The sequence below is a fragment of the Equus przewalskii genome, chromosome 4 (assembly GCF_037783145.1).
Source record: "Equus przewalskii isolate Varuska chromosome 4, EquPr2, whole genome shotgun sequence".
Lineage (NCBI taxonomy): Eukaryota > Metazoa > Chordata > Mammalia > Perissodactyla > Equidae > Equus > Equus przewalskii.
In genome coordinates, this window is record NC_091834.1 from 86,632,704 (window position 1) to 86,660,481 (window position 27,778).

Consider the following 27,778-nt stretch of genomic DNA (forward strand, 5'->3'; position numbering starts at 1 on the left):
TGCCAGCTCCAATCACAGAAAATGCCTCCTTCCTAGGAGCTGGATGACTCCCAGCAGAGGCCGAAGTCAGGAGACATGGATTCTCCATGGCCGCACAGAGCTCTCGTCCACACTGATTGGAATCATAGGTCTCTCTCATCCACCAGCATAAACTACCACCATTTCCCTGAGATTCAGAGACCTGGCACTGCCTCCTGTGCTCCCAGGCCTCTGCTGAGACGGTTCCTCCCCGTCAGGCCCTGGGTGTGGCAGGCCACTTCACCCATTCTTGTCCATCCTCCAGATTCTCTAATATGTCTGCACAGTCCTTCTGACTCGGGCAGTCAGAAGGCAAGATTCAGCGCTCAGGCCACTTCTGTCCCTGAGCAGGGCTGTGGCCCTCTCCATACCACTAAAAGTTAACTTGAAATTTAAAAGTATTGGTTCCGATGTCCTCAATGGCCCAGAAACAAAACCCTAGTGTGGTAGGCACCCTCTAAAATGGCGCCAGTGACTCCTGCCTCCTGATATTCACACCCTTGTGGCAGCCCCTCACCCTGAGTGTGGGCTGGGCCATGTGACTGGCTTCTAACAAACAGAATACAGCACAAGAGCTGGGATGTCATTTCTGAAATTAGGTTTCAAAAAGACTGTGGCTTTTCTCTTGCTCGCCCTCTCTTGTTGTCTCTCGCTCTCTCTCAGCTGCCATGTGGTGTGAGTGGCTGCCATGGAGAGGCCCACATGGCAAGGGACTGATGTCTCCAGTGAGGACCTGAGGCCTGCCAACAGCCACATGAATGGTCTTGCAAGTGGGTCCTCCCCAATTCCAGCCTTGAACCCAGAGATGACTGCAGCCCTGGCTGACACCTTGTCTGTAGACCGTGGGCAACCCTGAGCCAGAGGACCCAACGAAGCCATGGATTCCTGGCCCACAGAAACTGTAAGTTAAATGTTGTTTTAAGCCTCTATGTTTTGTGGTCATTGGTTACACAGCAATCCATAACTAATACATCTGTGTCCCCCAGAGGTAGGATGGAAAGCATGAAGTAAATGTGGGAGACTCGAGAGAGCTATTTTAGAAGTCACCGTGAATGCTTCTATGAGAAACCAAAGCTGCTGGAGAAAACACTGTAACACCACCAAGATGCAGGCTGAGTGGCCACAGTCACAGGAAGTCACTTGAGAACAAGTACAGTCTGTAAGCTCCCCAATCAGAGCTTCAACTGTGGGCTCTGAGTCAGTCTGGCTGCCACTGCCTTCGCCATCAAAGTGGCTGAGGCAGCCGCAGGGATTTCTCGTAATGAAGACCTCCCTAGTCCTGTCCTCACTGAGAGCCTTCACCAGTATTGACATAAAGATCGTATCCTCCTCCAGTCCAGATTCTAGTAGATATGAGTCCAGCAGTAAGGGGACCATTTAGAGCGGGGGCCCGCTTCCTCTTCTTGCCTCTGCCTCCTCCCTCTTCCCCTGGTACATCATGTTTTTCATCCTTTCCCATCTTTGTTGTCTTGGTTACATGGCCAGGCTCCTGATATGCTGCTAGTTTTCATTTTAATGATATGTTCTTGTAAAGCACAATATTTTACTTCAATTGCATGTGTCACTGGATAAATTCCTCCAGTGTGTCTGGCATTTGAGCATCAGCTGACTGAGTACGCTCTGCGATTTGGGGTGTTTCTGCAGCACTTTCTTCAATTTTAACGTCTTTGCATTTTAATTTATGATCAGGATCATTCTATACAAATGTGTATATATATATACACACACACATATGATTCAAAAAAGTGGCACACATGTATCAGTAAATCTTGAATTGGAAAAGCTCATTTAAAACTATCTCCTTAAATCATGTGCACTAGTAATGATCATTTGGAAAACAGAATGAGAAGGGTCCCTGAGGTAGTATTTTCTAGGGATCTCAAAGTGTGTGTCAAAAGGACACCAGGAGGAGAACGTGTCTATGCCCCAGCTATCGGCCTCAAGCTGCACTGAGAGGGCTGCAGCAGAAGCTCCATTATGAGGACTCCTCCCCATACCTTCCCAGGTCAGCTCTGAGTGCGCACTTGAGATCTCCCCAGGGACGTGCAGGGACAATGGGTGGGCCCAATGGAAAAGTCATGAAAAGTAGGAAAGGGTAAGAAAATAGTGCCAGTGAGGACACACTTATGTAAAAAGGATGGTTGAGTGAGGGCTTAATATTGATCAAGAATATAAGATACCCCCGAGAGGACATTGGCCAGGTTAGCTGCTCTGCATATCTACCAGATACAACATGGACAAAAAGGCTTAGAACACAGCAGTGGAGATTGAGACAAGGTGGGAGGAGGACCATGAGAAGTGGACGGGTTGGCATGAGGCAAAGGTGGTCTGAAGACCAGATCCTAGGATGGCCACACTTGAAGGACAAGTGACAGAATGGCCGTGTCGTGTCCTTACTTAGACATGAAATCAGAGGAAGGGGGGCCACCCCGGTGCACCTGAGGTGCTCTTCTGTCCACAGTGCCTTCGACCTCAGGCTCTGCCTCACTTAACCAAGATCTACGCAGGCTTGGTACTTGAAAAACCAGAGGTGGGAAATGCAAAACAGCATGACACAAACAATCAAACAAAAATGCTTTGATGGTCTTTTCCCATCGTGGAAGTCGTCCAGCATTGATTTTCCACATTTCTTTTCTGCTTGGGTGTCTAACCACATGCAAACTCACAATGCTTCAGAGCTGACTGACTGAGCCTGTACCAACCCCGCTCACCCTCGACTCCAGCCTCAGAGCTCCCAGGCCAGTGGACTTCTATTTGATCTCATGATGCCTCCACCCATCTTGAGGGCTTTCCACAGCATGAATTTTTTAGTGAAAGCTGATCTAAATTTCCAGGTGAATTTTCAAAAGCATTCTCGGATCCATTGAGGAAGTTGCAAAGCAGGGGTTACACATCTCTGATGTGATATTGCTCTGTGAGTCAAGCATTGCACACACAAACACACACACACACAGACACGCACCACCCATCCATCCATTCCTGAGAACTTGTGTTCAGAATGACACAGCAACAGGTGGGTCTCCCTCTGCCCCACTCCATGTCTGACTAGTTGCCTGTCTGGACCCGTGGTCAGGGCCTACAGAACACAACCAAATCGATTTCAAAACAGGCTCAAAAAAAAAAATTAGGAAGACTAGATTAACGTGCATGAGAACTCCCAATAAGAATGATTTTTGTGTTGTCCACTCCTCTGGTCTCTCCGTGCGGACACACACCCACTCCTATCTAGAGAGGTTGGTGTGGCGTGGTTTGAGCACACACACGGGTGCAGGTCCTACTACAAGCCAATGGCAGGGTCAGCCGGAATTCTGCTTCTCCAACATCCACCAGGGGCTCCACCCCTTAGGTGTGAACAGTTTAACCTAGCAAAACACCCAGGAAAGACGCAATCACAAAGTGAAAGGAGCAATCACACCTCAAGTGGAAGTTTATGATGTTTTGGTTCACAATGAATGTTACTCTCTCCCTCTAATGTCAGGCAGTAATTCACTGCTGAACAGCAGCCATAAAATATGATCATTTAGTGATAGGAATGCAAGAGGCAGAGAAAGAGGTGGGGCGGGTCCTGGCTGAAATATTTAAGCCAAGAGATCTCGTCCTTCTGAAGCTGCTCTGACCTTGTTACCCCAACTTGGGTCAAAGGTTTTCAGACTTATACAGACACCCCAAAGCAAATCAGGATGGTGTTTGCCTTAAGATTTTTACCTGTAGTTGAAATGTTAACAGTCTCTGGGTTATTTCTCAGTTCCTAGGCACCTCCAGATGACTGTAGCATTTATTTGCCACAATTCAGAATAGCACGTGCCTTTAATGCTTGCCATGGAAAAAGCTGCCAATACCAGCCATAACACACACACGTCAGAAAACATAAAAGCCGTCCAAATTGGCACTTTCCTCACCTCCTTTCCCCCTGCTTCATGCGATGTGCGCACTAAAGGAGTGAAATCATGGTCATCAGGGGCAAGGTTGCAAATGATGGGGACCCACACTTTTCTAACAAAATGAAACGTCAGTAATTTTGAGGACAGCCTATGGATAGCTACAGTCTAGCTGCTGAACCCCTGAAACGCACAGCAAACTCCCTTACTCTCAGCAAACCCCAAGCGCCCTCCCACCATCCCTCCCCACCTCGAGTCCCTTGTCATATTGCAAAGAACTCTGCAAGGCCCTTGATACACACAGGAGATTATTACAGGGCTCAGAGAAGTCAACTCTGTAATTATGGCTACAGTATGATTTCCATTATTCTCACCCTCTGGTTTCAGTAGCCCACAAAACTTCCCGCAAAATCTTCTTGTAGTCCCAAAGCTTTTCATGGCTGGGCCTCTGCCCAAAAGGTGAATATGGTCCTGATAACCTCTGGGAAAGTCAGGACAGAGTTATTACAAGGAAAGGGGAGCGGTGCCTAGCCAGCAAGGGTGGTGGGAAATTCTATTGTTTAGAAAAAATAAATAAACCGGCCAGTTTTGCTTTTTATTATTTGAAACAACAGACCCCGCAGCCCAGCCTTCCTTTCCCAACTCAGACTGTCCCCTGGGCCAGCGGTGCTGAGTCTGCAGGAGCGGTAGCTGGGCTCCAGCAAAACTATTAAAAGGCTGCCCCTCTAAGCTCATGGAGCAGTAAGTTTGGCTGCCCCCACGGCCTGGCTTTCCCCAGGAGGACTGCTGGCTCATTCCCCCAACATGACCTTCTGCTCTTACCTCTCAAATGTTTACGCTCCACCAGTCCCACCACTGCTGTGAAATTAAATGTAAGGTCCCAGATGGCTGAAACAGAATCGCTCTTATCTAAACCCCCCAAAGTGAAAGATGGGAAATGCCAGCCCCTGGTTAAGCCCCAAGCCTCCTGGTCATGTGTTGCCTGTCACTCCTGCCTGGCTGACCTCTGGGGACACTTCAAGGCAAGGCTGTGCCCACAGCCTACCCCGTGAGGGTTGTCGCTGTGCACTTTGCCCGTCCAGGCTTCTGGAAGTGTCCTTGTCCCCTTCTTATGGAGATGTGTTGCCCTCTGACCTCCCCACCAGGGGACAGGCATCCACAGGGAGAGAGAGCCAGCCTCCAGCGGCCTCAGTTCACCCTCTGACCGACAGCACACATTTGCAAGTCGACTGTGTTAGGTTTATGATGCAGCCATGGCCAGGAAACAGGTCTTCTTTTCCCAAGAGAAAATAACTGTTCTGTGACATGCACTGAACTCTCAATGTTTATTTCACTGACACCATATTCCAACCAGCTCAGATGAAAAAAAATCCTTCTACAGGGTCTACTCGGTCTTGCCAGCAAGTCAATGATCCTCTGGCCCCTGGTAGGAAATTCGGTGGGGAGACTCTTTTGGTGCATTGGAATAAGTTACTTCTCCATTGCACGGAGAGTGGGCTTACTAGAGAAAAGTACCCCAAATCGCCTTGATCACTTGTTAACTCTCAAGAGTGCTCATTCACCCATCAGGCCAGGCAAAGCAGGTAAACAAACATTTCGTTGTACAAACATGTAAGGGAATGCCTTTGGTACTTAGAATTCACTTCTGCAGCAAATCATGAATCGTGGTGAAGAATGACGTCATCTGAGCAACCAATAGAAAGGTCCTCAAGGTCCCTGCTCTAAAGGTCGCACACATCCCTCCTCCGCTTATACTGAGGCTTATCAGACAAAAGTTCAGCAAGTTTGGATATCTGACTTCCTAGCTCACCGGAAGCTGGAAGCCGCAGACTAAGGGAGGAAGAGAGGCATTAAAGTCAACCAGGATTCTGACAGCAACGGGAAACGATGAGCGACAGTGTGCGCTGGAGGCAAAGCCTGGAAGGCTGAAGAATCAGACACAGGAGTTGTGTGGGGACAACACAACTATGCCTCGCAGCATCTTTTCTGGGTACCCACGAAATTCAGTTCAACACATGAGTGAATATCACAATAAGAAGGCCAAGGCAGCAAGGAAAGGTTCAATTGTGTTGAATATATTCTTCACAGAAAGGCAGGGAACTATGAAATCTAATTCTTAACACCATAGGGACAATGGTTCAATTACTTGTTAATTTGCCACTTAAGGCAGCACATGACCATTAGGTGATTACCTCTTTGGGTGACACTAGATGCATGGTGCATTGACCACGTCATCTTTGCGGGGTGCCATGTGTTTCCCCAAAATGTTTCCTCTTCCACATAACATCCCTATAACTACTCCACACGCGTCCCTGACTACGCACACTCTGCTCCCGCCTCTCACCCTCCACACTCTCACACCCCAGCCCCACTGCCTCTTCCACAGAGATGGACAATTTAAAGAAACAATTGCTGAAGTGGGCTGTGACATAGTAGGATGGGAAAATAGGCACAGTCTTCTAGATTTGCAGACAATATTTCCCTTTGACCATCTCGAGCTGCTGCCTACAAATACAGCAAAGAGAATAGTAGGGATCAACACTCAGTCTGAGATCAGGCAGACCCTATTTACCAATCTGAATCACAAGATTTCCAGAGAATTCCAAGGAACGCCTAAATAAAACACGCAGGATCTCCACGCGGAGTCACCAGTATTTCCCTGGGAAAAGTCTGAAGTGCGATTATCAGCCAACAGAAAACAGAACCTACCACCTACAGTCTTAGAAAGGCTTTTAATCCAAGCAAGGAGGGCACCCAGGGGGCCAGCTCCAACTCACTGAGAGGGGAAGCTCGAGCAGAGGTGGGCGAGAGAATAGTCCTGTACGGACAGGTGCCCCCAGCACTGCTGAAACGCCAAGGTCACCCAGGGCCCCTGAAGCCAGTAACCTTCTGGAGAACAATGAGGAAACTCATGTCCCCAGATCACACTGTTCTACTCCACCTTAAGCAATTTCTGTGCTCCCACAACATGCATGGTTTCCTCGTTCCCACGATTTGGCTCTCAGCCCCAGTAGCAACTCTAGCAGGTTCTACTCTTTCCTCCATCTGTTTCCCTGAGTGGATTCCAGATGGATGCACCAGACAGAAGGGCTGAAGCAAGAGGAACAGGCACATCCCTTGCCCTTGCCTGCCTTCCCCAACCACCCAGGCCTAATAAGGCTCTTGCCTTAGGGTACAAGCCCAAGGTAGACAAAGCATGCCATTTAGGATGGCTTAGCAAGGCTGGGGTAACACTCTATGTGCACACTAGCCCTATGTGCACACTCACCCAGTGTGATTCCACAACAACCCTCCATACAAAGGCAGAGGAGGGACAAGGTTACCCCTTATGACCTCAACAGTATCATATCTCCATCGCTCAAACCTGTATCACTCGCCCACCAGGCCCAAGGTAGTAAAAAAGCAGGAGATATCCATCCCAGCGGGGACAGACTGCCTTCACAACAACCAAAATGACTGCATCTCATTCCTACCTTCTTCAGCTTGCCGCTTTTTGTGCCCACGAAGGCCAGAGAGTGATTCTTGTAGACGTATGCAATAACAGAAGTCATGCGGTCCCTGTCCTCCGTGAAAACAGGAATGCCACGCACCATCTCCGACACGCCCAGGGGCGCATTCATATCCAGGCCACAGAAGTTATCATCAATGGTTAAGAGCTGAAAATTTAAAAAGGAGAAAAATTAGGGGGGAGCATCAGGGCAGTTGGCAGAGACATTGAGTCAGGGAACTATAGAGCTAGAAGAATCCTGAGAAATGGGTCATCTGGTATAAATCCCTCCTTTTTTACATGAAAAACTCAGCTCTAGAGAAACTAGGTGACCTGTCAACAGTCAACCTAAGTATATTGCAGGATCATGGCAAAAAAATCACAGGCCCCTAGAGTCTTTTTTCTCCCTACTCCGTGATCTTTTTGCCCTTCACCAACCACCCCAGGTGCCAACCTGGTAGCTTAGATTGACTATCATCACCATCACATCGGAAAGCACTCGCCAGAACCCCCGAGAATGGGCTCCAGATGGCTCTGCTTGGGCATAGGAGGGATGTGGTCTCCACATCTCTACTTACTGTTGAGCAGACACACAGATGAGAACTTAAGAGTGTAGAATAGAGATCTAGAAACATTAATACACAAATGACAATACCATGACCGAGGAATGTACAGAGAATACGTTGGAGAAAGGAGGAATGGGAGAAGTGGAAGCTTCATGAACGAACTCAACAGGCCACAGTGGTGCCTCACTATGCCCCATCTCAGGCTTCCTGTTTCTTTTAGAGCATGGCAAAGAGGCACAGCCTTATCATGCCTAACAGCATTTCCCAAAGTGTCTTCTTTGGAACCCAAGTCCCCCAAGATGCTACCATAAAAGGGTTCCTTGGGCAAATAATTTTGGGAAATACAGTACCTCCTAACACAATGCAAGAGATTCATAATGATCAGTTACAGGAAAAGCCTGAAAAGTCTTTTTTTTTAATTCTTTTTTATTTTGCTGGGAAAGATTGGCCCTAAGCTAACATCAGTTGCCAATCTTCCTCTTTTTTTTCTCCTTCCTGAAGCCCGATACATATTTGTATATTCTAGTTGTAAGTCCTTCTAGTTCTTCCGTGTGAGCCACCACCACAGCAGGGCTACTGACAGACGACTGGTGTGGTTCTGCACCCAGGAACCAGACCCAGGCCACAGAAGCAGAGTGCACTGAACTTTAACAGCTGGGCCATCAGGGCCGGCTCTGAAAAGTCTTTTAAGAAGAAATATATTTAACATTCTCTCAGCCTTTCCCAACATTTTATTCCCTAAACTATTTTTGATCAGACACCTATTAGCATTCCTTAAACAGAGTATTCCCTGGATATCCGGTGAGACACACTGACCCAACTTTTGCTCCTGACTCTGGGACAACTTCAGGAGTCAAGGAAAAGCCTTCAGCCCACATTCCCCAGTGTTTCAGCTGAATCTCTGCCTGTTTTACTCCAGGCCCCCATATCCCCACGTAAGCAGAGGGTCACAGCTGGGTTCTGTCCTACAGGGGAGTGGTGAAGACCTTGACAATGGCTGGGGAGGAGCCACCGAGCAGCTTTGGTTGGGCACAGACCTCTCCGAGGCTCTAGGAACCTACACTGGATTTTCCTGTCTTTCTCACAAGAACTGTGTGGCCTTAGAAGAGTTATTCCATCTTCTCATGCTTTTATTTTCCACTCCATAAAGATGAAGGAAAACCCTTGCTTTTTGATGGGTTTCCATAAAGCCTATAGAGCTCATGCCTGTAAGCGTCTCTGGACTTTTCAGAAAAAGGAGTGAAATAAAATACAAGGTATCACTTTTTTAAAGGCGTCAATCCAGCCAAAGAAAAAGGCATCTGGAGAACCACAGGCAGGCTCTTGCCAGCGGAATCGCATGAAAGTGGCCAAGGTGGAGCTTTCCAGGGCCTCGGGGGGGCCCTCGGCTCCCTCCCAGAAGGTGGGCGGGGGTAGGAACAGGCATTGTCCAGCTCAGGGAAGGCGATGTGGTAAGCATCTAAAACCTCTGTCTGCCCTCTGCCTTCCTTCTTCTCATGACGGGGCAGCAGTCAGGGCTGGGAGGGGAGAGCATGGGCAGGCCCAGGCAGGCCACGTGCAGAACAGATGTCTGCTCCGTGCCTTTGATCACCTCTGGTCTCTCTTGCATGGTGTGGTCCAACAGCCCAGACCAAACACAACCCCTTCTTCCTCCAAAAAAAAAGCACAACTAGAGGAGTCAAAGTTAGGAGGGAGCTTTCAAGGTCTAGTCTGATCTTCATGATTACTTCCGAAAATGAGGAAATGGAGGAGGAGACAGGTAGTGGAGGGTGAAAGGAATGGACAGAAAGAGGAAGAAACATCCACATAGAGGGAAGAGGATCCCTTCTCCCTGCCAGACATGACCGCAGTGACCTGCCGGGCATTCCGAGGGCAGCCTAGGGCGTGCTGGGAATCCTCACGGTCTTGCACATTCCTGCCTTCTGTTCATAAGGAGTCCTCATCCCTGACTTCCTTGGCCCTAAACTGTGCTGCAGGGACCTCCGCCATCTGCCAATGTACTTTGCCCATTCTGACCCATTTTCCAAGTAGATGAGGCTGAATGATTGCCTGCTCTGCACAAGGGGAAATGGAGGCAGGGAGCAAGGCAGTGCCCGTTTCACAGTCTCCCACCACTCCTGGCACAAACATGTCTCCGTGACCTGGGGAGCCTTCGGCCACTCAGCCTAAGAACCGCACTTCTGAGTGGTCGGTTACTGAATGCCATTCTTCCCTTTGGCTGGGCAGAACCCAGGCAAATCAACAAACACCACCTACAAAAAGAGTGTGTCTTCAGCCAATGGCAGCGCTAAAGCATCACTTGCTCGGTGGAGGAAGTCAGGGACCCGTGACTCCCTGCCACGGCGGCACCTTGCACAGCAAGGGGCTGGGCGAGGAGTGTTTTCATGGAAGGAGGTGAGGACAGCCCAGCCCGGCAGCGAGGGCTCTGCAGGTCTGCAGCTCAGGGCAGCTCCCTGTGAGGTGCAGCAGGAGGCAGGTCTTGGGCTCCTCCCCTGTACCTGACAGTCATCTCTCACATTGTCTCCCTCTTCATGTCATCCTCAGGCTCAAATGAGGCAAAGCCTGCAGCTGGGGCTCCTAAGTGCCACTGGGATTCCAGGGACAATGATGGCTTTTTCCTAGGCTCTCCCATGCCTCAGTTCCTCCCTCTGAATGGGGCACCTGGTGATGAAGGGTGATAGAGGCCTCTGACAGGTGCAGCCCAGGTCTGCAAGGAGGCTGAGGCCCCAGCTGTGGCGTGAGACAACCTTACTCTGTTTCCTCAAAGCTGGGGCAATGGGGGAGGGATTCTGAACACTGAAGTAGTGGAATAAACACAGGACTCAGGTTAACATGGCAGCTCTGCTGCTTCCCAGCTACCCTACATGGCCCAGGCTCCTCCTGTTCTCTGAGTCTCACTTTCCTTGACTGTCAAATAGCAAGACAGGGCCGTCACGAGAACTAGGTGAGATAACAGGTGTGAAGGCACCGGTTAACTGGAAAGCACTTCATCGATGTAAGGTGATATTTCACAGTAATTTTGTTAATGGAAATCCTACCTGGAACAGGGGTAGGATGGCTGCACGGGGTGGCCCCAGCATGCCTCCTGACCAGAGCATGGCTCTCCAAGGTCACTGCCCTGCTGGGTCTGAGCTGCGGCCACAGGGTAATTACAGCACCGGGGGAAGGAGGAGGCAGAGGGTCCCACAGGGCCCGCAGACCCTGGGAGGCCAAGGTATAGGAAGGAGATGACAGGGCTGGCCGTGTGGGCCCTAGAGGGGAAGGCTAATTGGTGAAAGCCTTCGACAGGTGAGGTTTGTCCTGGATTCCTGAGCACCCTGGGCGAGGGGGAGAGTGTCCGCTCTTGCCCTGGCCAAGCCCTCCCCTGAACCCCATTAACAGCAAGATTACAGCAACTGCCAAGGAGCCAGGAGCAGACTGGACTCCATCGTAACCATGAGCCCAGCACGCTTCTCCCTCCACCACTCCACAAATATGCTGAAATGAGCTGTGGCCACCGTGATAACGCGTATTTATCAGAGAGCCACTGCCTTCTTATAGAGGAAAGATAGAAGGGTCTGCTGCATGGCAAGGCACATGCTGCCTACTTGGGCAACCTTGTGAACAGCCCTTGAAGCCTCAGATGGGGCCATGCCCTCTGGGGTCCCTTCTGCCCCAATTAGGAAGATACCAAATCTGCTTTCCACAAATGTCCACATGGGATGCACGATCTATAAATTAAGACTGGTGATCCATGGATTCCAGGAACCATGGGCTCAAGCATGGCATCATGTTTTACGCATCTTTGTACCCTTGGCTTAGTTGCTGGTTCATAGTAGGTTAAGACATATGTGTTAAAGGATGGATGGATGGACGGACAGATGGATAGATGACTAAATAAAAGCCTGAGTTCCACAGTGGCTAACGCTGTAGAACCAGAGCCAGAATGCCTAGGTTTGAATCCCAGTCCTGCCACTTAATGCTGTGTGAACTTGAAAAAGTTATTTAATGTCTCTGTGCCTCAGTTTATCATTGGTAGAATGGGGATAATAACAGCATGTACTTCACAGTGCTGTAGCGAAGATTAAATGATTTAATATATGTAGAACACTATCTGGCACTTGGTAAGTGCTATGGGAGTATTAACTCTTATTGTTTGTCACGGTTAGACAATTCAGACAACTTTTGTGAGTCTCGGCGTCTTTGGGGAAATTCACGGTATCTACCTCAGAGAGGTGTTATCAAGATTAAAGGGACTAATGTTACCAACATGAAATAGCAAAGGTGCAACTTCCTAAAGGTCTCTCAGGCCAATGAGGCTGAAGGAAGGAGCAGAGGAATGGTCTAAGATGTAGAAGATTTAGTGCTATTCATTAGAAATGCAAATTCTCGGGCTCCACTCAAGACCTAATGAATCAGAAACTCTGGGGATGGAGCTGAGACCTGCATCTTAACACCCTTCCAGGTGGTTCTGCTGCATATTAAGGTTTGGGAAGCACTGGCCTAGATCCCCCTTGGAGGTCCCACCCTTGCTGAGGGTGTCATAGACCATGCCAAGGAGAGAATGTCATGTGACAAGGAGAACCACTCTGGACCTGGATGCAGAGAGGCCCCATGGCAGCCTCCCTGGGGGTGTGCCGAGCGGCAGCGGTGGAGGTGGCGTGGGGAGCCGGAGCTGACACTCCGAATTACAATCTAATAGCTTACGGCGCTTCCCTCGCGCACAGCGGCAAAGGTTACCGTGCAATTACGTGTCGCTACATACAAATGACAGAGCAGTTACGGTTACTTTACCAATTACAGGGAAATTGCTCCCACTCTGCAGAGAGACTGGCACTCTGAAAAGCTCTATCATCTCCGCAGAAAGGGGATTTTAAATGCTGCCAGCTTCCTGCCTCTCCCAGTCTCCCCAAGTTCTGGGGCGGAGCTGCAAAGCAGCCACTCAAGGACCCCAAAAGTGTCTGGTGGTCTCTGTGGAGACTCTCTGAGAAGGACCAAAGAAGGGGGCGCACCTGGGAGACATGAGGACATCATCTCTGGAGCCCTTTGGAGTCGCCCTCCAACCCCAGGCCCTCATGACACAGTTGTAAGGAACCATCATCACCCTGACACCTGTGCCAACTCATCTTGAAGACTAAGGGTAACAAGGTAGCGTGAGGACCCGATCTCGAAGTCACTCCTGACCTGGCTAGGCTGGCCCCTGTGCTGGTTCCTGATGGCACCTCTCCTGCCAAGTGGAGCTGTTTTAGCCCCGCCCTTGGTACACCACCTTTGCAGAAACCCCACATGGAGTTTTTATTATGGAAAGGTCAGAAGTGAGCCAGAGCTCAGTGGTCCAAACACAGTGCTAATGAGGTAAAGGTCACCAGGTCCATCCCCCTGTGGGCCAATTAGCTCAGCTCTGGGATAGTCTCTTCCATAGCCACAGGCTGCCCCTCTCAGCCCAGGCATCCACTGTTTACAGATATCCCGAACTGATCCAAAAGAGGCCAACCAGGGAGCCAACACAGATGGGAGGATGCAGCCAACTCCTCCAACCAGGGATGCTTCTGCCAACTTCTGTGTGCCAGCAACAGCAGTCTCTGAGCCCAGGATGGAAAATAGGAAGTCAGACCTGGTCCTCTCTTTGTTCATGGACAGTCCAGCAGAGAGAGAAGTGGTTCCATCTTGGAGCAAACCAGCTCCTGGCCCTTCCCTTCCTGAATGCAAAAGTAGCTTCGAACCCCAGGCAGAGGAGTCCTGGGCACCCCCACACACACCCCCACCCATCCCCCACAGCTGGAGGGCAGACCATTAGATGGGGGAAGAAGGCCTCACAGTTTTGCCCAAGCTCACCCAGTACGGAGCCTTTAGTTGGGCCTATTTCCATCGAAATTTCGGTCTCTAAGGCTACTGGAACTGCTGTTTCCATTAGGGGAAACTGAGGCACTAAACAATGACCATACTATTTACTGTTCCTCACTTATTAATTTGCTTAAGAACGCTTAGGAAGGACCCACCAAGCACCAGGCACCAGGTGAGGACCCAGCAACATAAAGATGAAAGGTCTTGGTTTCTGCCCCTTTCCTAGTTGGGAGACAGACTTGGCCATGACTAGACAAGCCTATACGTGCCCTGCTTCAGTCCTGTTCCTGCACAGGGCACAGGGGCACGGCTACCGACTGCCTGGGGAAGCAGCAGGGATTTGCGGACAGGTGGGGCTGGGCCCAGTTCTGAGTTCTCTACGCAGTACACAGCGCGTGGCCGCTTTTCACACACCATGCTATTTCAGAGAAGGAAAACAACTTAAGGCCTTAGAATCCAACAGCCCCATTTTACAGAAGAGGAGATTGAGGCCTAGAGAGTGAAAGGACCTACCTCGTGATCTATCAAGTTATGAGAAAATAGGCACCAGCACCCCTAGTTCCAAGTCCAGAAGAAAAAAAACTGATCTTACGTACAGGCTTCCTCTGGGGTTGCTGGAGGGTGGCCCCAAAGAACCCTGCTCCAGGATCAGAGGACCTATTCTCAGGACCAGAGACCGCACAGGCCTCCAGCTCTCTTCCTGCTGTCCAGGATGAGTGCTCTGCCCTCTGTGACCTCTGGAAGGAACTAGCTCTCCCCTCCCGAGGAGGCCCTTGGCCAGTCATCGGTGGGCTTCCTTCTTTCCTGGGCCTGTTTCTCCCAAAAGGTCTTTAGATTCTTCCTGCTCAGCAGTCCTAAATTTCTTCCCATTAATTAATAACACTTACATACACACACACATATGCACACACACACACCCTGGGAGCTGACCATAGCAGATCTCTGCTGGAAATGGGGAATCAGTGGGATTTCTTTTTAAAGGGAGATATTCATCAGACCAGCTATAGTAGCTCATGTCCATGTACCGACTCCCGCTGTACCGCTCTGCAGTACAGGAAGAGCACGATCACCCACTTATTGGGGGCCAGAGCTCAGAGATGATCGCTGACCCATACAGTGTTCACAAATGTACCAGGTTCAGATGCCCACAATGTGCCTGCCCCTTGAGATGACTGTGTGCCCTCCGAGGGCACGGGAAGAGGTAAGCAGAGTCCTCAGGGAGGCAGAAACAGCTGGGGAGGCTCTAGCAGGTTTAGGTTTACTCTCATCAGAAAGCCTCTGACTCCATGAAATATTGCCATGTGCTCGAACACTCGTCTCTGTAACCAAGAAAGAAAGAAAAAAATTGGACTATACAACCCTCTGATTGCGTCACTGCTCTTCATAAATTTTCCTTTCTCTTTCATGATTTCTAGCTCTCCCCTGAAGGTCTGTCCATGGCCCACGCTGCCCATGCGGGATGAACTCTCTTGAGAGCCAGAGAGGTCGTGCAACAGGCGAAGGGTGGCCCACACCTCGGCCGTGAGCACAGACGGCAGTCGGAAATGGAAGGCGAGAATGAGGGCTCATCAGCTTTGTTACTAATGCATTATCTCAGAATGATCCTTTATTGTGTCTTTTTCAGTGAGATTGTAGGAAAATGAATGTGTACAGAGAAAGAGAAGGGAAGCCAGCAAACCACAGCCACAATAACCTAGTTAGACAAACACGTTTCTGGAGGGACTTCATGAAAAGTGTCTCAGGGTTGGAAAAATAACCCAATAACTTATACCAAGCTTCCCAAGAACCAAGTGCCCTGTTTCTAAGCATCTCAGAAAGGAATGATACTGAAATATAGGATGGAAGGTTATGGTGTTTTAGGAGCTCTGTGTGTGTGTATGTGGCTTAGGATGCAAACATCCATTGAATTAATGCACTTCACTACCTATGGAACAATGAAAGCAATTTGCTAAAAGCGACGCTTATTTTTATACTCATTTGGATATTTCCATGTGTTTTGAGACTGTCTGTGGCCCAATCCCACCAGATACCTAAGTGGTCTTTCACTCCCCATGATAACAAGCTATCCTTCTAACGGGAAACTAATGCCACTAATTTGAGCTGCTTTCCCAGGAGAGCGGCATTCAGCCACGCACTCTCTCCGCAGGCCTGGCTGTGACCAAGAGTGAGCTGTAGCAATGCACCCCTCCTAGGAGCTGCTGAGCATAGCAGTCAGAAAGCAGCTCCAACTCAGGCTCCCAGGGGTTAAACCCATGACCTTTTCCTCTTGGCTCAGCTGCTGAGAGCCTGGGTTCTTCCCTATGACAAGCAGACAGGGCCATCACACCGTGACCAAAGCTATGGGCCAGCCAAGCAAGAAAATCAGGACCCAAACTCCACTGGCCCAGTTCTGCAGATGGCCACCACGCAGGGCTAGTCCAACAGCCAACACTGAACCCATGGGAAATACCAGGGAAGGACTCTCTGGATTGGAAATGGAAGCAAGCAAAACCCACTTGGGTGCCGCCCCTCTCCTTTTGCACCTTCATTTCAGAGGTTTCCAGTGCCTACCTGTCAAGGGCAAAGAAACCCCACACAGCCCATCCATCCCAGGTTCCCAGTCCCCTCCCAGCCTATTGCAGACAACCTCAGCCGCCACTAAAACTGTAATTGGAGTGGGGCACCCCACGATGATTAAGTTTGTGTGTTTCCTGGCGGGTGCTGGGAAGTGGCCCCACTCGCCAGGCTGAATTATGGGGTAGGTCATTCCCTTGTTAGAGGGAGTAAATTTTATTAGCCCCACTCTTGTTGCCGCGCATCTTCCCCTCTAGCTCCTCAGGCCCGTGTTTGAGTCTGGATAATGTTGCCGCACGCGGGATAAATCAGCCGAACAAATCCCATTATATTTTGGAACACTGACAGAGACATAGTAATGACACCAAGACCTGGAAAAGATGTGGGCTTTCTTCTCTCCCGCTGATCCCGTTTCATGTACGGGGACAGCATGCGGGACCCCGTTCACTAGGAAAATACATGCAAATCGAGAGGCCGAATGGAGAACTCCTTTCGTTGTCTTTTTCTCTTCTCTCCAGTAACTTTGTTAATGAAAAGAAACAAGCGTCCTGTCTCGACATGTAGTCATTCCCTCTGCCTTACAAAAACTAAGGGACACCTGGAGGTAACAGCAGGGAGGTCTGGCCCGAAATGGAGCCTCTCCTTCAAATGGCTTAACTTAGCATTCCTAACGTGTGCCAGAGGGAAAGGAAGGCAAGCAGAGCATATTCCAGGCCTGGGATCCTGAGCGTAACATCTGGGTTAGGCCCAGCCCAATTGTCTCAAAAGCAGATATTGGTGGAGAAAAAATAGAAGTACAAAATCCCAGCAATGTTATTAAGTCCCTTTCTGTCCCACCGGGTAGTTATTATAACCAGAGAAGAACATGCGGATGGTGCTCTGAAGATGTTTAAGCATCCTACAAATATAAGGGGCTCTGTGTCTATCATTATTTATTAATGTCTATGTATTTCTCTTTCCTTAGGAGTCTCAGCACACTTTATTAAAGGGATATTATTTTACCACCTCTGTCTTGAAAATGAAAGGTATAATTCAAAGCAAAAGGAAACTGCTCACCAGCCCAGTGACCTCTCACGAGCTGGGGCTGGCGGGGGCCCAAAGGTCCAGACTCTCAGGCCAGTATTTAGCCAAGACGCCGCCCTGTGAGCATGGCAGGAATTGAAGGAAAGGCCAAGAAATGCAGATCCGGGTTGTTAAGTTGGGCTGGCCTGTGTGCTGATTGAAGGAGAGGCTCGCCTGCCAATTTGGGCTGGGCTATCGTACACTGTGTGGGGCTCGTATGTGCACAAGTGTGTGTGTGCACGTGAGAGAGAAATCTCGCTGTATTAGCTGCTTCACGTAGTGTGTGTGTGTGTGTGTGTGTGAGGGAGAATAAGTCACAGAAAGAGGGAGACAGAGGGAGCCTCCGAGATGACAGTGCACGGAGTGAGTACTTGAGGTAGTGAAACACAGTAGAGAGAGCAACGGAGAAACAGAGGGCAAAGGACACTGAGAAAGTGACTCAGACATCCAGAACAGGGAGAAGGCATGTGCACACGTGGGTGTGTCCTGGGGTTCACGAAGTAGATGTCTGGGCATTAGGATGCACCATTGCATGGCCCCACACCCTAATTTCTCACTTGGCAAAGCCTGTACTGAGGTCTCTTGGCAGCTGTCTGTATTAAAATTCTACGTAGGTAATTCCGGGGTCCTGTCACTCTCTCTGCTGACCTGATGGGCTCCAAGGTGGCATCCTAGGAGGACATGTCCAGCCTAGAAGGCCAACCCCAAAATCTTTCCTCTTACCAGGCCCAACACATCACCCAGGGCTTGGCCACCATCCTGTACCCCAAAGAACCATGTGTACTTAGCTGGAATGCAATTTTCATTGTAAACCCCACTGGCCAAAAGGAGAAAGATGGGTGGCCTTGTCAACTGAATACCTGAAACAGAAGCCATTTCAAGGAGGAGTTGGGGGAAGACTTGACTCTATTAAGATTGAGGTTGGGATATGGCAGCGCCCCAAATGCTAAGCCAGAAGTCTGGAGTATGGGGCCAATGGGCTGTGAGGGGTGCATGCTTGGGCTTATGTGAAAGGAGATTTGTGGTGTGTGTTCTCACTGGGACTTAAGTGTGGGATACGGTGTGCATTTTTAGTGGGCCATGGAGTGTGTGAGTGAGTGTGTGTGTGTGTGTATATATATATATGTGTGTGTGTGTGTGTGTGTGTGCGCGCATGCGCACATCTGTGTGAAAAGTAGTGGAGATGAGAAAGAAGGGCTGGGCAGGCAAGAGGAGGATTTCCTGGTCTGAGAGAGGAGAGTGGCTGAGCAGAAAGAGAAAACCCTGCCTAGTGCCATAAACAACAGGATACACCCCATCTAGTCAGAGCTGCACTTCCTGCCAACAGGGAAAAGCAAACACCCCAAGCAGACTGGCAGAAACCAGCACCAGGAGCCTGGGAGGGCTGCCTGGTCATTCCGGATGCTCACTCTCGTGGAGTTTCAGGATCCCAGGCGCCAGACAGACCTGAGTGAGCATCCAGACTGGGATGGGAGGCCAGCCTGAGTCCAGGGTGGTGACCTTGTCTGGGATCTAAGAGTCAAAGCATCAGCACACATGAATGGGGTTCCCCTTCACCAACTCCTCCCCATAGGACAGGAAAAGCTTGCGGCTAAAAATCAAAAGCTCAGTCCCTTGTGCCTCTGTGAACCTGTGGGGCTGGGCAGGGCTGGCGGGTAAACTCGAAGTCAGACAGGCGCCTGGTCTAGCAAGGGTTCTCCACCAGGGGCTTCCGGAAACGTAAAATCTTTTCTAGTTCTCGCAGACTGGGGGGTCCCATCGGCACTTAGTGATCTAGGGCCCAGGACGGTAAACGCCTGGCAATGCCCAGACAGTCCTTGCACCATGAATTCTCCCACCCCAGACGCCACCACCACACTATTGAGAAACACCAGCGGGAAAGCACCGGGCTGAGAATTAGCATGCATAGCAGGTTCCGGTCCATGAATTACACAATCTTGAGTGAAGTATTTGACTTTTCTGTTCCTCTGTCTCCCGAACTGGAGAGGCTGTCTGTCTCTTCTATTATTCTACAGCCCTGGTAGGAGAAGGAAAGGAGGAGATGAAGCCCTCTGTAAACTCTCAGGCACTCTACAAACTCCCTCATGGCATTGTCAGGCAGCTCAGAGGCCACCACTCTCTGCTCCCACTATTGAGGCTTGGCAGGTGCGAGGCGGTGATTCTGAGTAATAGCGTCAGCCCATGGACCTACATTTTCTGTTGGAAGGTCACTTTGAGTTCAAGTCTTAGGGGAAGTTTAAGAAGCTGATTTTTGCCCCATCCAGGCATATCAGCACTAAAGCCAACACTACCTAACTCCTGTGTCCACTTCTCAATTGGTTCCAAACTCAGGGGAGGTTTAAATGGAGTGAGACATGGTCACGCCCATGACCACAGCCACAGTTCTCCTCACACAGGCCATAATGACCTGTTGGGTGCATCTCCGTCTGGGCTTTTAGGCTCCTGGAGACTGATGTCGTTTCATGATTCTTAGCATCCTCCAGGAGTGAGTACATTGCCAAGAGCCTAATAAATGTTTCATCCACTCATTAAGTCATTTGGAGGCAGTAGGGCTGTCCTTCTGTAAGGTTACCCCAGAAGGCTGAAGAAAGGTTGAGGAGGTATCAACATCACGCCTAGGGGACTCTAGGATGCCAGGCCGCTTGCCCCATGTAGACTACAAGAGCCTTGTCCCACAGCAGCCCACTCTCCAGCCTGGCTACCCTACTCCAGGTCAGGAGTGTCAGGGCTAGGAGCTGTCACCTCGGTCCACTCAGGGCCATGGCACATGACAGATGCCACAGGCTATGGGCTCCTCATCCAAATTGTCACATGCTCTGCAGACAGAGACTTTCAGGAGCCTGCGTGGCAGCCTTCAAAGGGACTAGAGATGGAGACCATCACAGTGCTGAGCAGCAGAAATAGAGAAATTACATCATTATCATTAACCTACCTGGATGCTCATCAGCAAAGGGCCTGGGGTTGGTCTTTAGTCCCCTGAATCCCAAGACAAACTGGGGCCCCTGGCTGATCCCTCTAGGACCCTTCTTTTGCCCATGCCCTCCTGGGATCCTTAGAGCAATTATCAGATGTTAGCCCATTTGTTGTTGGATGCTTCTTTCCATTCAGGCTGGGAAAAACCAGGACAGAGGAAAAGAATGGCCCAGAAGGCAAAGGGAGAAGCAGCTACCAGCCCCCACAAGCACCAGAAAATACCCCGGTTGCTTCCCCCACCTCTACATCCAATACCCACTCAGGGATCTGCACCTGCAACATGCATTTACATACCTGGCAACACATTCCCACTAGGAGGCCACTCCTACCCAGCCAGCCCTTATCTCTGGTGTGGGCTCAGCCAGCCTTTCTGATTCACCTGACATAAAAACAACAGGGAGCTCTCTGGAGGCCTGCAGACTGAGCTCCAGCCTCACAGTCCAACACTTCTCCCTCTGCCTGGTCACCAGGCTGTAGCCCACCACGTGGCTCCACGGATGCTCCATGGCATGGCAGGCTGAGTCGCACAGGTGTTCTCTTCCCTGAACACAGCCAAAGGGGCAGCTGAGGCCTAGTGAGGGGGTCAGGGGCCCCAGGGCTTATACTGCTCCCTGCTCTGAGTTCTGGAGGCATGAGTTCAGGGGGAAGGAATGTGGGTCCCAGGAAATGGAAGGGGCCAGAAAAGCCAGAAGAGTACCATGGGATGAGCATTCTAGCTTAGGGAAGTAGGACAACAGGAGCACCACAAAAATAAATCACTTGTCAAAAGGTACAAGCTCCCAGTTATAAAATAAATAAGTCCTACAGATGTAATGTACAACATGGTGACTATAGTTAATAACACTATATTGTTTATTTGAAAGTTGCTAAGAGAGTAGATCTTAAAAGTCCTCATCACAAGAAAAAAAATTGTAACTGTGTGGTTAACTAGACTTATTGTGGTGATCATTTTGCATTATATACAAATATTAAATCATTATGTTGTACACCTGAAACTAATACAATGTTATATGTCAATTATATCTCAATTTGAAAACAATAAACCACTAATCATACCCTCTTTTCCAGCTCTTTGAGTTGTAACTATGATAAAACCCACAGGGGGCCCCTACCCTAAAGATACAAGTCCTAAAATCAACCTCCTGGGCCTTCCACTTCCCTCCTCCATCTTCCTACAGCTGAAACGCCACAGCACAGAGGCCTCTGAGATTCGGTTCCGCTTCACAGTCCTCAAAGGAATCTTGGATTTAGAGGCAAAAAAGAACTCCAGAGTTCATCTCATTCATCCCTGACTCAAGGCAGGAAGGGAAAAGGGAAAAGAACCCAAGAGCCATGTGAATGGGTGAAGGAAAAGCTGGGTTTGCCTACAAGGGCCCTTGATGGAGACGCTCGGGAGGCTGGCCTTGCTGATGGTGTGTGAAACATGTGTGGTCTGAGCTGAGGCCAAATGAATTGTAGCTGAGCGTCGGAGCAAAGGAACTCGAGTATCAGCCAAATCAAAGGAAACTGATACTGTGCATTAAAAGCCAGTGTGGCCTTTTCGACTGGCTGGGGAGACAGCCCTAGGCCTGTGCAGAGTTTCTGGCCTCCTCCTTTCTGCTCTCAGCCTGAACTTGCCTCTAACTTGAAAGGGCTAATTAAAGCCAAAAGAAAAATCAAAAGCTTGTTATCTGGCTCCATTACTCCCAGTCCTGGCATTAGCCTGTCTTGCAAAGCCGTTTTCCCTCTGTTCTCTCCAAGGCCACCATGCGGTTTGGGGACCTGCAGCTCTGCAGACGTCCCTGATGAACTTCGCTTTTTGAATTGTGGCAGGGAGCAAGGATGGGACAAACACCTGCCCATGGGCAGCCAGGCTGATCTCTGCAGCTGATTTTACTCCCCAAAGCATTGCCCAAAAACACGGGATTAGAGCAAGTTTTCTACAGAAAAGTGTCTACAGAAAAAAAACAGCAACCCCACTGATCTCAAAAGAACTATTTATTGAGCAAGCACACAGCATAAACTTGCCATTTTCTAACATAGGGTGCATGTGTGCATGCTCAAGGGGGTATCCATTGCCTATGCGCACACGTGCATACGTAGGTGTACGTGTGTGCAAGTGTGGTGATGAGAGGCAAGGGATCGGATTCTCCTCAAGTGCTGTCTCCGCCATTCATGCACAAGATATGTGACCTTGAGCAATCCATTGCCTTTTCTGGGCCTCAGAATGAAGGTAAAGAACAGGGGATCTCTAAGGGCCTTCCCCAGGCCAACGTTCTAACGCATCTCCCCAGGGACCTACGCTTGTGTGTGTAACAGACAAACACGCAGCACAGCATCTGGCCTGTCATTTATTGCCTTAATTTGGGAGCCATCCATGGTGCCCAAGTTCATAAACCTGTCTCATAAACTCTCTTGAGTGGGTCAGCTACTGCGCCAAATCAAAGGCTCCAAAAGACATGTCACCTGCTAGGACGCAGCAGATGCAGCAGAGTTCCCTCAGTTCTCTGGCCCGGCCATGATTGCCAATTTGTTGCTTCCTTCTTTGGCCCATGGCACCTCTCCCATTTCCTTTGTGACACTAGGGGTCTCCTGGCTTTTCTGGACCTCCAAGAAGAAATGGAGGTAACTGGAAAACTCAGCTCAGACCACTGGGAAACAGCTGGAGCCTAAATGTTAGGACACCAAAGGCAAACTTTGCCAAGCCCCTTCTTTCTCCTTCTTCTCCGCCACCCCCACGCCAAATCCCAGTGACTGGAGGAGCGGCCTCATGGCACGCTGGGGCAGGGGGTGCCAGCATCCTCTGAGACCTGCTTGGGAAGTCGCCATACTTCATGGAGGGAAACTCACACTTTTTAAATCAATCCAAATACATCTTCCTAATATGAAATTCCACCAACGTTTAACTACGAGTCAAGAATCACATCTGTGTAAACACATCCTTCTACCTGATGGGTAAATTTTCCTTTCTTCTCTCTACATTAAGATTATAGGATAGATTTTCTCAAACTAGGCTCACAATTTTTTAAATGGATAATAAAAAAGAAAAGAGGAAAGGAGAGCGACATAGGGCACAGAAGATGCCAACAGTTGAGGCTTCCAAGTCACTTGAAAAATGATTGAGAAAAAACAGAACCTTTTTAAAGATGAACAGAAGTCAAGCCACAGAAAGGCAGCTGCTTTTCACATAGGATCACAAGTGAGTTAGGCTAGGAGAGGCAGGAGGCTGTGATCACCCAGCAAGGCAGCAGCCTGAGGTCCACTCTGTCCCTTGGGCCCCAGGGGCCCTGCGAAGGCCTCCTACACCAACCCTTCTTCTCCCCTGCCTGTTTCTGTCAGCACTTCTGCCACCCAGAACTGTTCCGTGGCTGCTTCCTAACTTTGTGACACGTCTCTTCCATGGAAATGTGGACACAGAAGATGCTTAATAAATGCTGTTTTCTAAGCAAGCTCTGCTTTCCCCTCAGTTCACTGGCCTCTCACCTACTTCTTCTGCTCTCCTTTTGCCATTTCCTAAAGATACATAGGGGACTTATAACTCTCCTGAACTTCTCTATCTACCCCAAATGTGGCATGACCAGCTCCATTACTCCCAGTAACGGTTTTATTCTAAGCTCCCTCCCCACTCCCTCACTGGTTTTATTCTAAGTTCCCAGGAAAGTGATTGGCAGGCATGGTCCGTGAGAAGAGTGGGTACCCGTCTTGTCCTACAGCACACAGTGACCTCACCTTCCACAGTGCCTGGTGCATATGACATCTAAACAACATGATTCCCACCTGCTCCTAGCACTCCCTCCTATAACCCATGAGCCAACACGGAACAGAGGAAAGGACCCTGATAGGAAATCCATGTTTTAGGTCTAGTCTGACTCTTACACACTCAGTCATAGTCACAGCATGTTTGAGACGGCGATGATCCGAGCCTGATGAGACCAGAGACAGGTTTATATCCTGTCCCATCTGAAAAGTGGGATGGGTGATTTCACATCCCGTGGAGGCCACAGGCTGGGGCCCTCCCACCTCACCGCACCATCCCGCCCACAGGCCCTCCCCTGACTCACCGCGCTGCTGCAGGGAATGTCCTTCACCTTGAGCCAGGCCAGGTCCAGTGTGCCCTCGCCCCTGTAGCAAGACTGCAGCCGCTCCTTAATGCGGTCGTTGATCTGCTTCAAGATGAAGATGCACAGGGCCGACTCATCCAGGGATTTCATTTTCCGCTTCTGGCCTTTGGAGAAGACAGTGAAAAGGAGGTCGTCCTCTGAATGGACTCCGAGGGTCTGGGCGAGCACAGCTCCAGCTTTGGACAGGTAGGCGGCCTGCAGCAAGCGGTACTCCACCCCACCTCGCTCGCAGCCGATGGGCACCTCCACGTAGGAGTTGAACGCGGTGTCCTCCTTGCAAAGCCTCACGAGCTTGGATGTATAAACCTGTTCCTTTGTGGTGGAGCCCGGGGGAGACACCATCTCAGGCTGAAGGGTCAAAAAGTAGACAAAGTTGCCACTGCTGAAGCCATAGACGTAGTAGATATCAAAGTCGGGGATGACAGTGAAGGTGTCCGAAGGGATCTTAATCATCGAGGCCACAAACTCATCGTGGAAGACGTAAGCGAACATGCCATCTGCCTCCGAGTTCTTGGTCAGCTTCCGGCTGGAGATGGTAGGGAAATACTCCGGCTTCCCATCCACCGCAGTGGCAATGAAGAGCTTGTCGTCCAGGTTGCTATAGGAGACGATCACTCCAAAGACAGAACCACTCTCGTTGACTCCCGACAGGTAGTGTTCCTTCTTGTGAAATGGCTCCCCCAGCTTGAAGAGGTCCTCCAGCCTCAGGAGCTTGCAGATGCCTTGATAGAGGCTCCCACAAGCAATCAGCCTGTTCTCCTTGTAGTCTATTAGGAGCATCTTGTTGACATTGTTGGTGGTGGTCAGGGGCTCGTTGCATGTCTGGACGATGCGGGGTGGGTAACACTTGGGGTTGTCCTCGTCTGGCCCTGTCTGGTGGGTCACCAAGACCTTCAGGTCACTGGAGAGCTTGTAGATCCGGTTGACGGCCCCCAAGTAAATGTGCCCTGTCCTTTCATCCACCACCAGGTGGTTGAAGCCCTCAGCTGGCTCCCCACGGAATGTGACAAAAGACCGCTTCTGGGACAGCGGGGGTGGCTGCCGGGAGAGCAGAGTAGAGGAGCCCATCCCCACCATCAGGAGATGGGAGAGCAGGCAAGTCCAGTTCCAAGGCATGGCTTTCATTTCAGAGACGGGTCCTTGCAGCACGGTAGCTCTTGGCACAGCGGGCTCCTCGGAGGGCCAGGACGCAGGAGTGGAGGCTCCCTGCAGGGGAAAGGAAAGATGTGATGCTGGATAACAACAGCAGTGGCTTAGTTTCACCCCATAGCCTGTCTGGCTGGACCCTCAAAGCATTCTGCATGCGCGGAAGCAGAGAACTGCACTACGGGAAGCTGGAGGCTGAGGCACCTGTCCCCCATGGGTGTGTGGGACAGCCAGAGCTGGGTGGCACAGCCCCAGGAGGGTCCTTCAATGATAATAATAGTCGTAATAGTGATAATGGTAATAGTGGTGATGACAATGATAAACAACCATTGATTGCCGAGCATCTGACTTTGTGTCAGTCACTGTCCAGCACCTTCCAGAGACTCTCATTTCATCTTACACACCCTTCAGTACTGGGTCTCTTCCACCTGCCCCTCCAGATCTGCTCCCCACCCTTCTCTGCGCCCGGGAGGCTGACCTGTATGGACCATATGCCCACAGGCTCCCTGCCCTCGGGCCTGGTTAGGTGCAGCCAGTGGGGAGCGTCAGCAGCAGGCTGGCGGGAAAGGAGAGGACAGGAGGAGCAGAGGGGCTGCACGCACTGGCCACCACCATCGTCAAGGTCATGTTGCCCTGGGCAGGCCTCTCCACATGGCCTCTCTGTCTCTAGGGTCTGTGGACCACCTCCTGCCCACCCCCATTTGCTCCTATCTGTGGATCACCTCCTGCCCGCCCCCATTTGGTCCTAGAGGAAGTAACGGGGCCTCACTATTCCTACCTCCAAATACTGCCCTGCCTCTTAAGGAGCCACACCTTTGTCAAGAGCCCTTTTATTAACCTTTGTGCAAATGACCGAATTTGCTGTGCCATTTCCTGCTGGGACCCCGACTCCAGACCTCTGAAGGTAATGTTATCCCTATGCTATAGCTGAGGGAAGTTGTGCACCTTGCATGGCTAAAAGCCGCAGAGGCTGATTCAAACCCAGCAGACTACATTTGTAGCCGGTTCTCATTCTCACCTACTAAAGCGTCTCAGTTTACCCCAGCAGGGCACAGAGGGGGACGTACACCGCTTACTGTTCCTAGGCAGCAGAAGAGTCCGAACAACGCCTTCTCCGCGGCTGTCCATTATGGTCCGGCCCCCTGGGTCTGCACCCACTGCCAGAGAAGCTTGTCCTCTGCGCTGCCCGCTGCCTGCTTGTGCGGGAGGCCAAACCAAAACCCACATCCTCTACTCCTTTGTGCCGCAACAGCAACCAGGTCCTCTGGGTCGCCGCCCGGCTCCAGGCCTGGTGTCATTTTAACGAGGCAGATCCTGGCTACCTCCCACAGTGGGGCCTCCTCTCAGAGGTTTTCATTAAAGGGAGAGAACAAATGCTCTAAGAAGTGGTCAAGTGAGTAAGTAAATAACTCCCCAGGAACACACTAGCTTTCCATCCTAACGGTCTCATTCATTTCCGTTCAAGATGCTTTCTGCGTGTGTTTCCAGAGGACGGCTTCATATTCCTCCCAGTTGGGGAGAGATCAGGACAGGAAACGGCAATATCTTATTTGGGGGCATCTCAGCTCTGTGGAATTTCTCTTGTTTACCCCCAAACGCCTCAAAAACGGGGTTTTGGGAAGAGGTGGACCACTGAGCAACAGGAAACCCCCCAGCAGGGAGAGAACGTGACGTTAGATGGAAACCAAGTGAAGAAAGAAGACAACAAAGACTTGACATTGTCGGCTGGAATCCCAGTGAAAGCCACAGGTCTTCTCGAGCAAACATCAGAGGAGGACTCCGCAGACAGTCCTGCCAGTTGAGGGCCTCCATTCATTCCCCCGTGTGGCAAAGACTTGCTCAGGGCACACAAAACATGCAAGACACCATGGGACCCAAGGACAGCCGTGGCTGGATGGGGCACTCAAAGAACTTGCAGTCAGGTTGGGCAGACACCACTGGAACCTACATTACTCAGACAATGAAAAGTTATGTGATGACCACAGGGCACTTCAGAAGTTCGCATGAGGAAAGCTGACTTGTAACCTGGGGTGAAGGAGCAAGGAGAAGGCTGTGGGAGGCCTTGGGGAACGGATGGCATTCAGGCCGAGCCATGAACTTGGAGAGGACATGCAGAGCTGGGAGAGAAGGGCCTCCTTGGGGAGGGGTCAGTGTAGCAGAAGCCTGGGCATG

The 27,778-nt window shown here is 50.4% G+C and overlaps 1 protein-coding gene across 1 annotated transcript in view; it reads right to left on the bottom strand.

Annotated features, from left to right (window-relative positions):
• The window catches only part of PLXNA4 (plexin A4), a 432,364-nt gene that overhangs the window by 340,042 nt on the left and 64,544 nt on the right, over window positions 1-27,778 (bottom strand). Inside the window, exons 2-3 of the mRNA XM_070616607.1 lie at window positions 24,401-25,666; window positions 7,370-7,552 (exon numbers count right to left, since the gene is read on the bottom strand). Of these exons, the coding sequence (XP_070472708.1) occupies window positions 7,370-7,552; window positions 24,401-25,585 (1,368 nt within the window). The 5' untranslated portion in view covers window positions 25,586-25,666. The remainder of the gene's footprint in view (window positions 1-7,369; window positions 7,553-24,400; window positions 25,667-27,778) is intronic.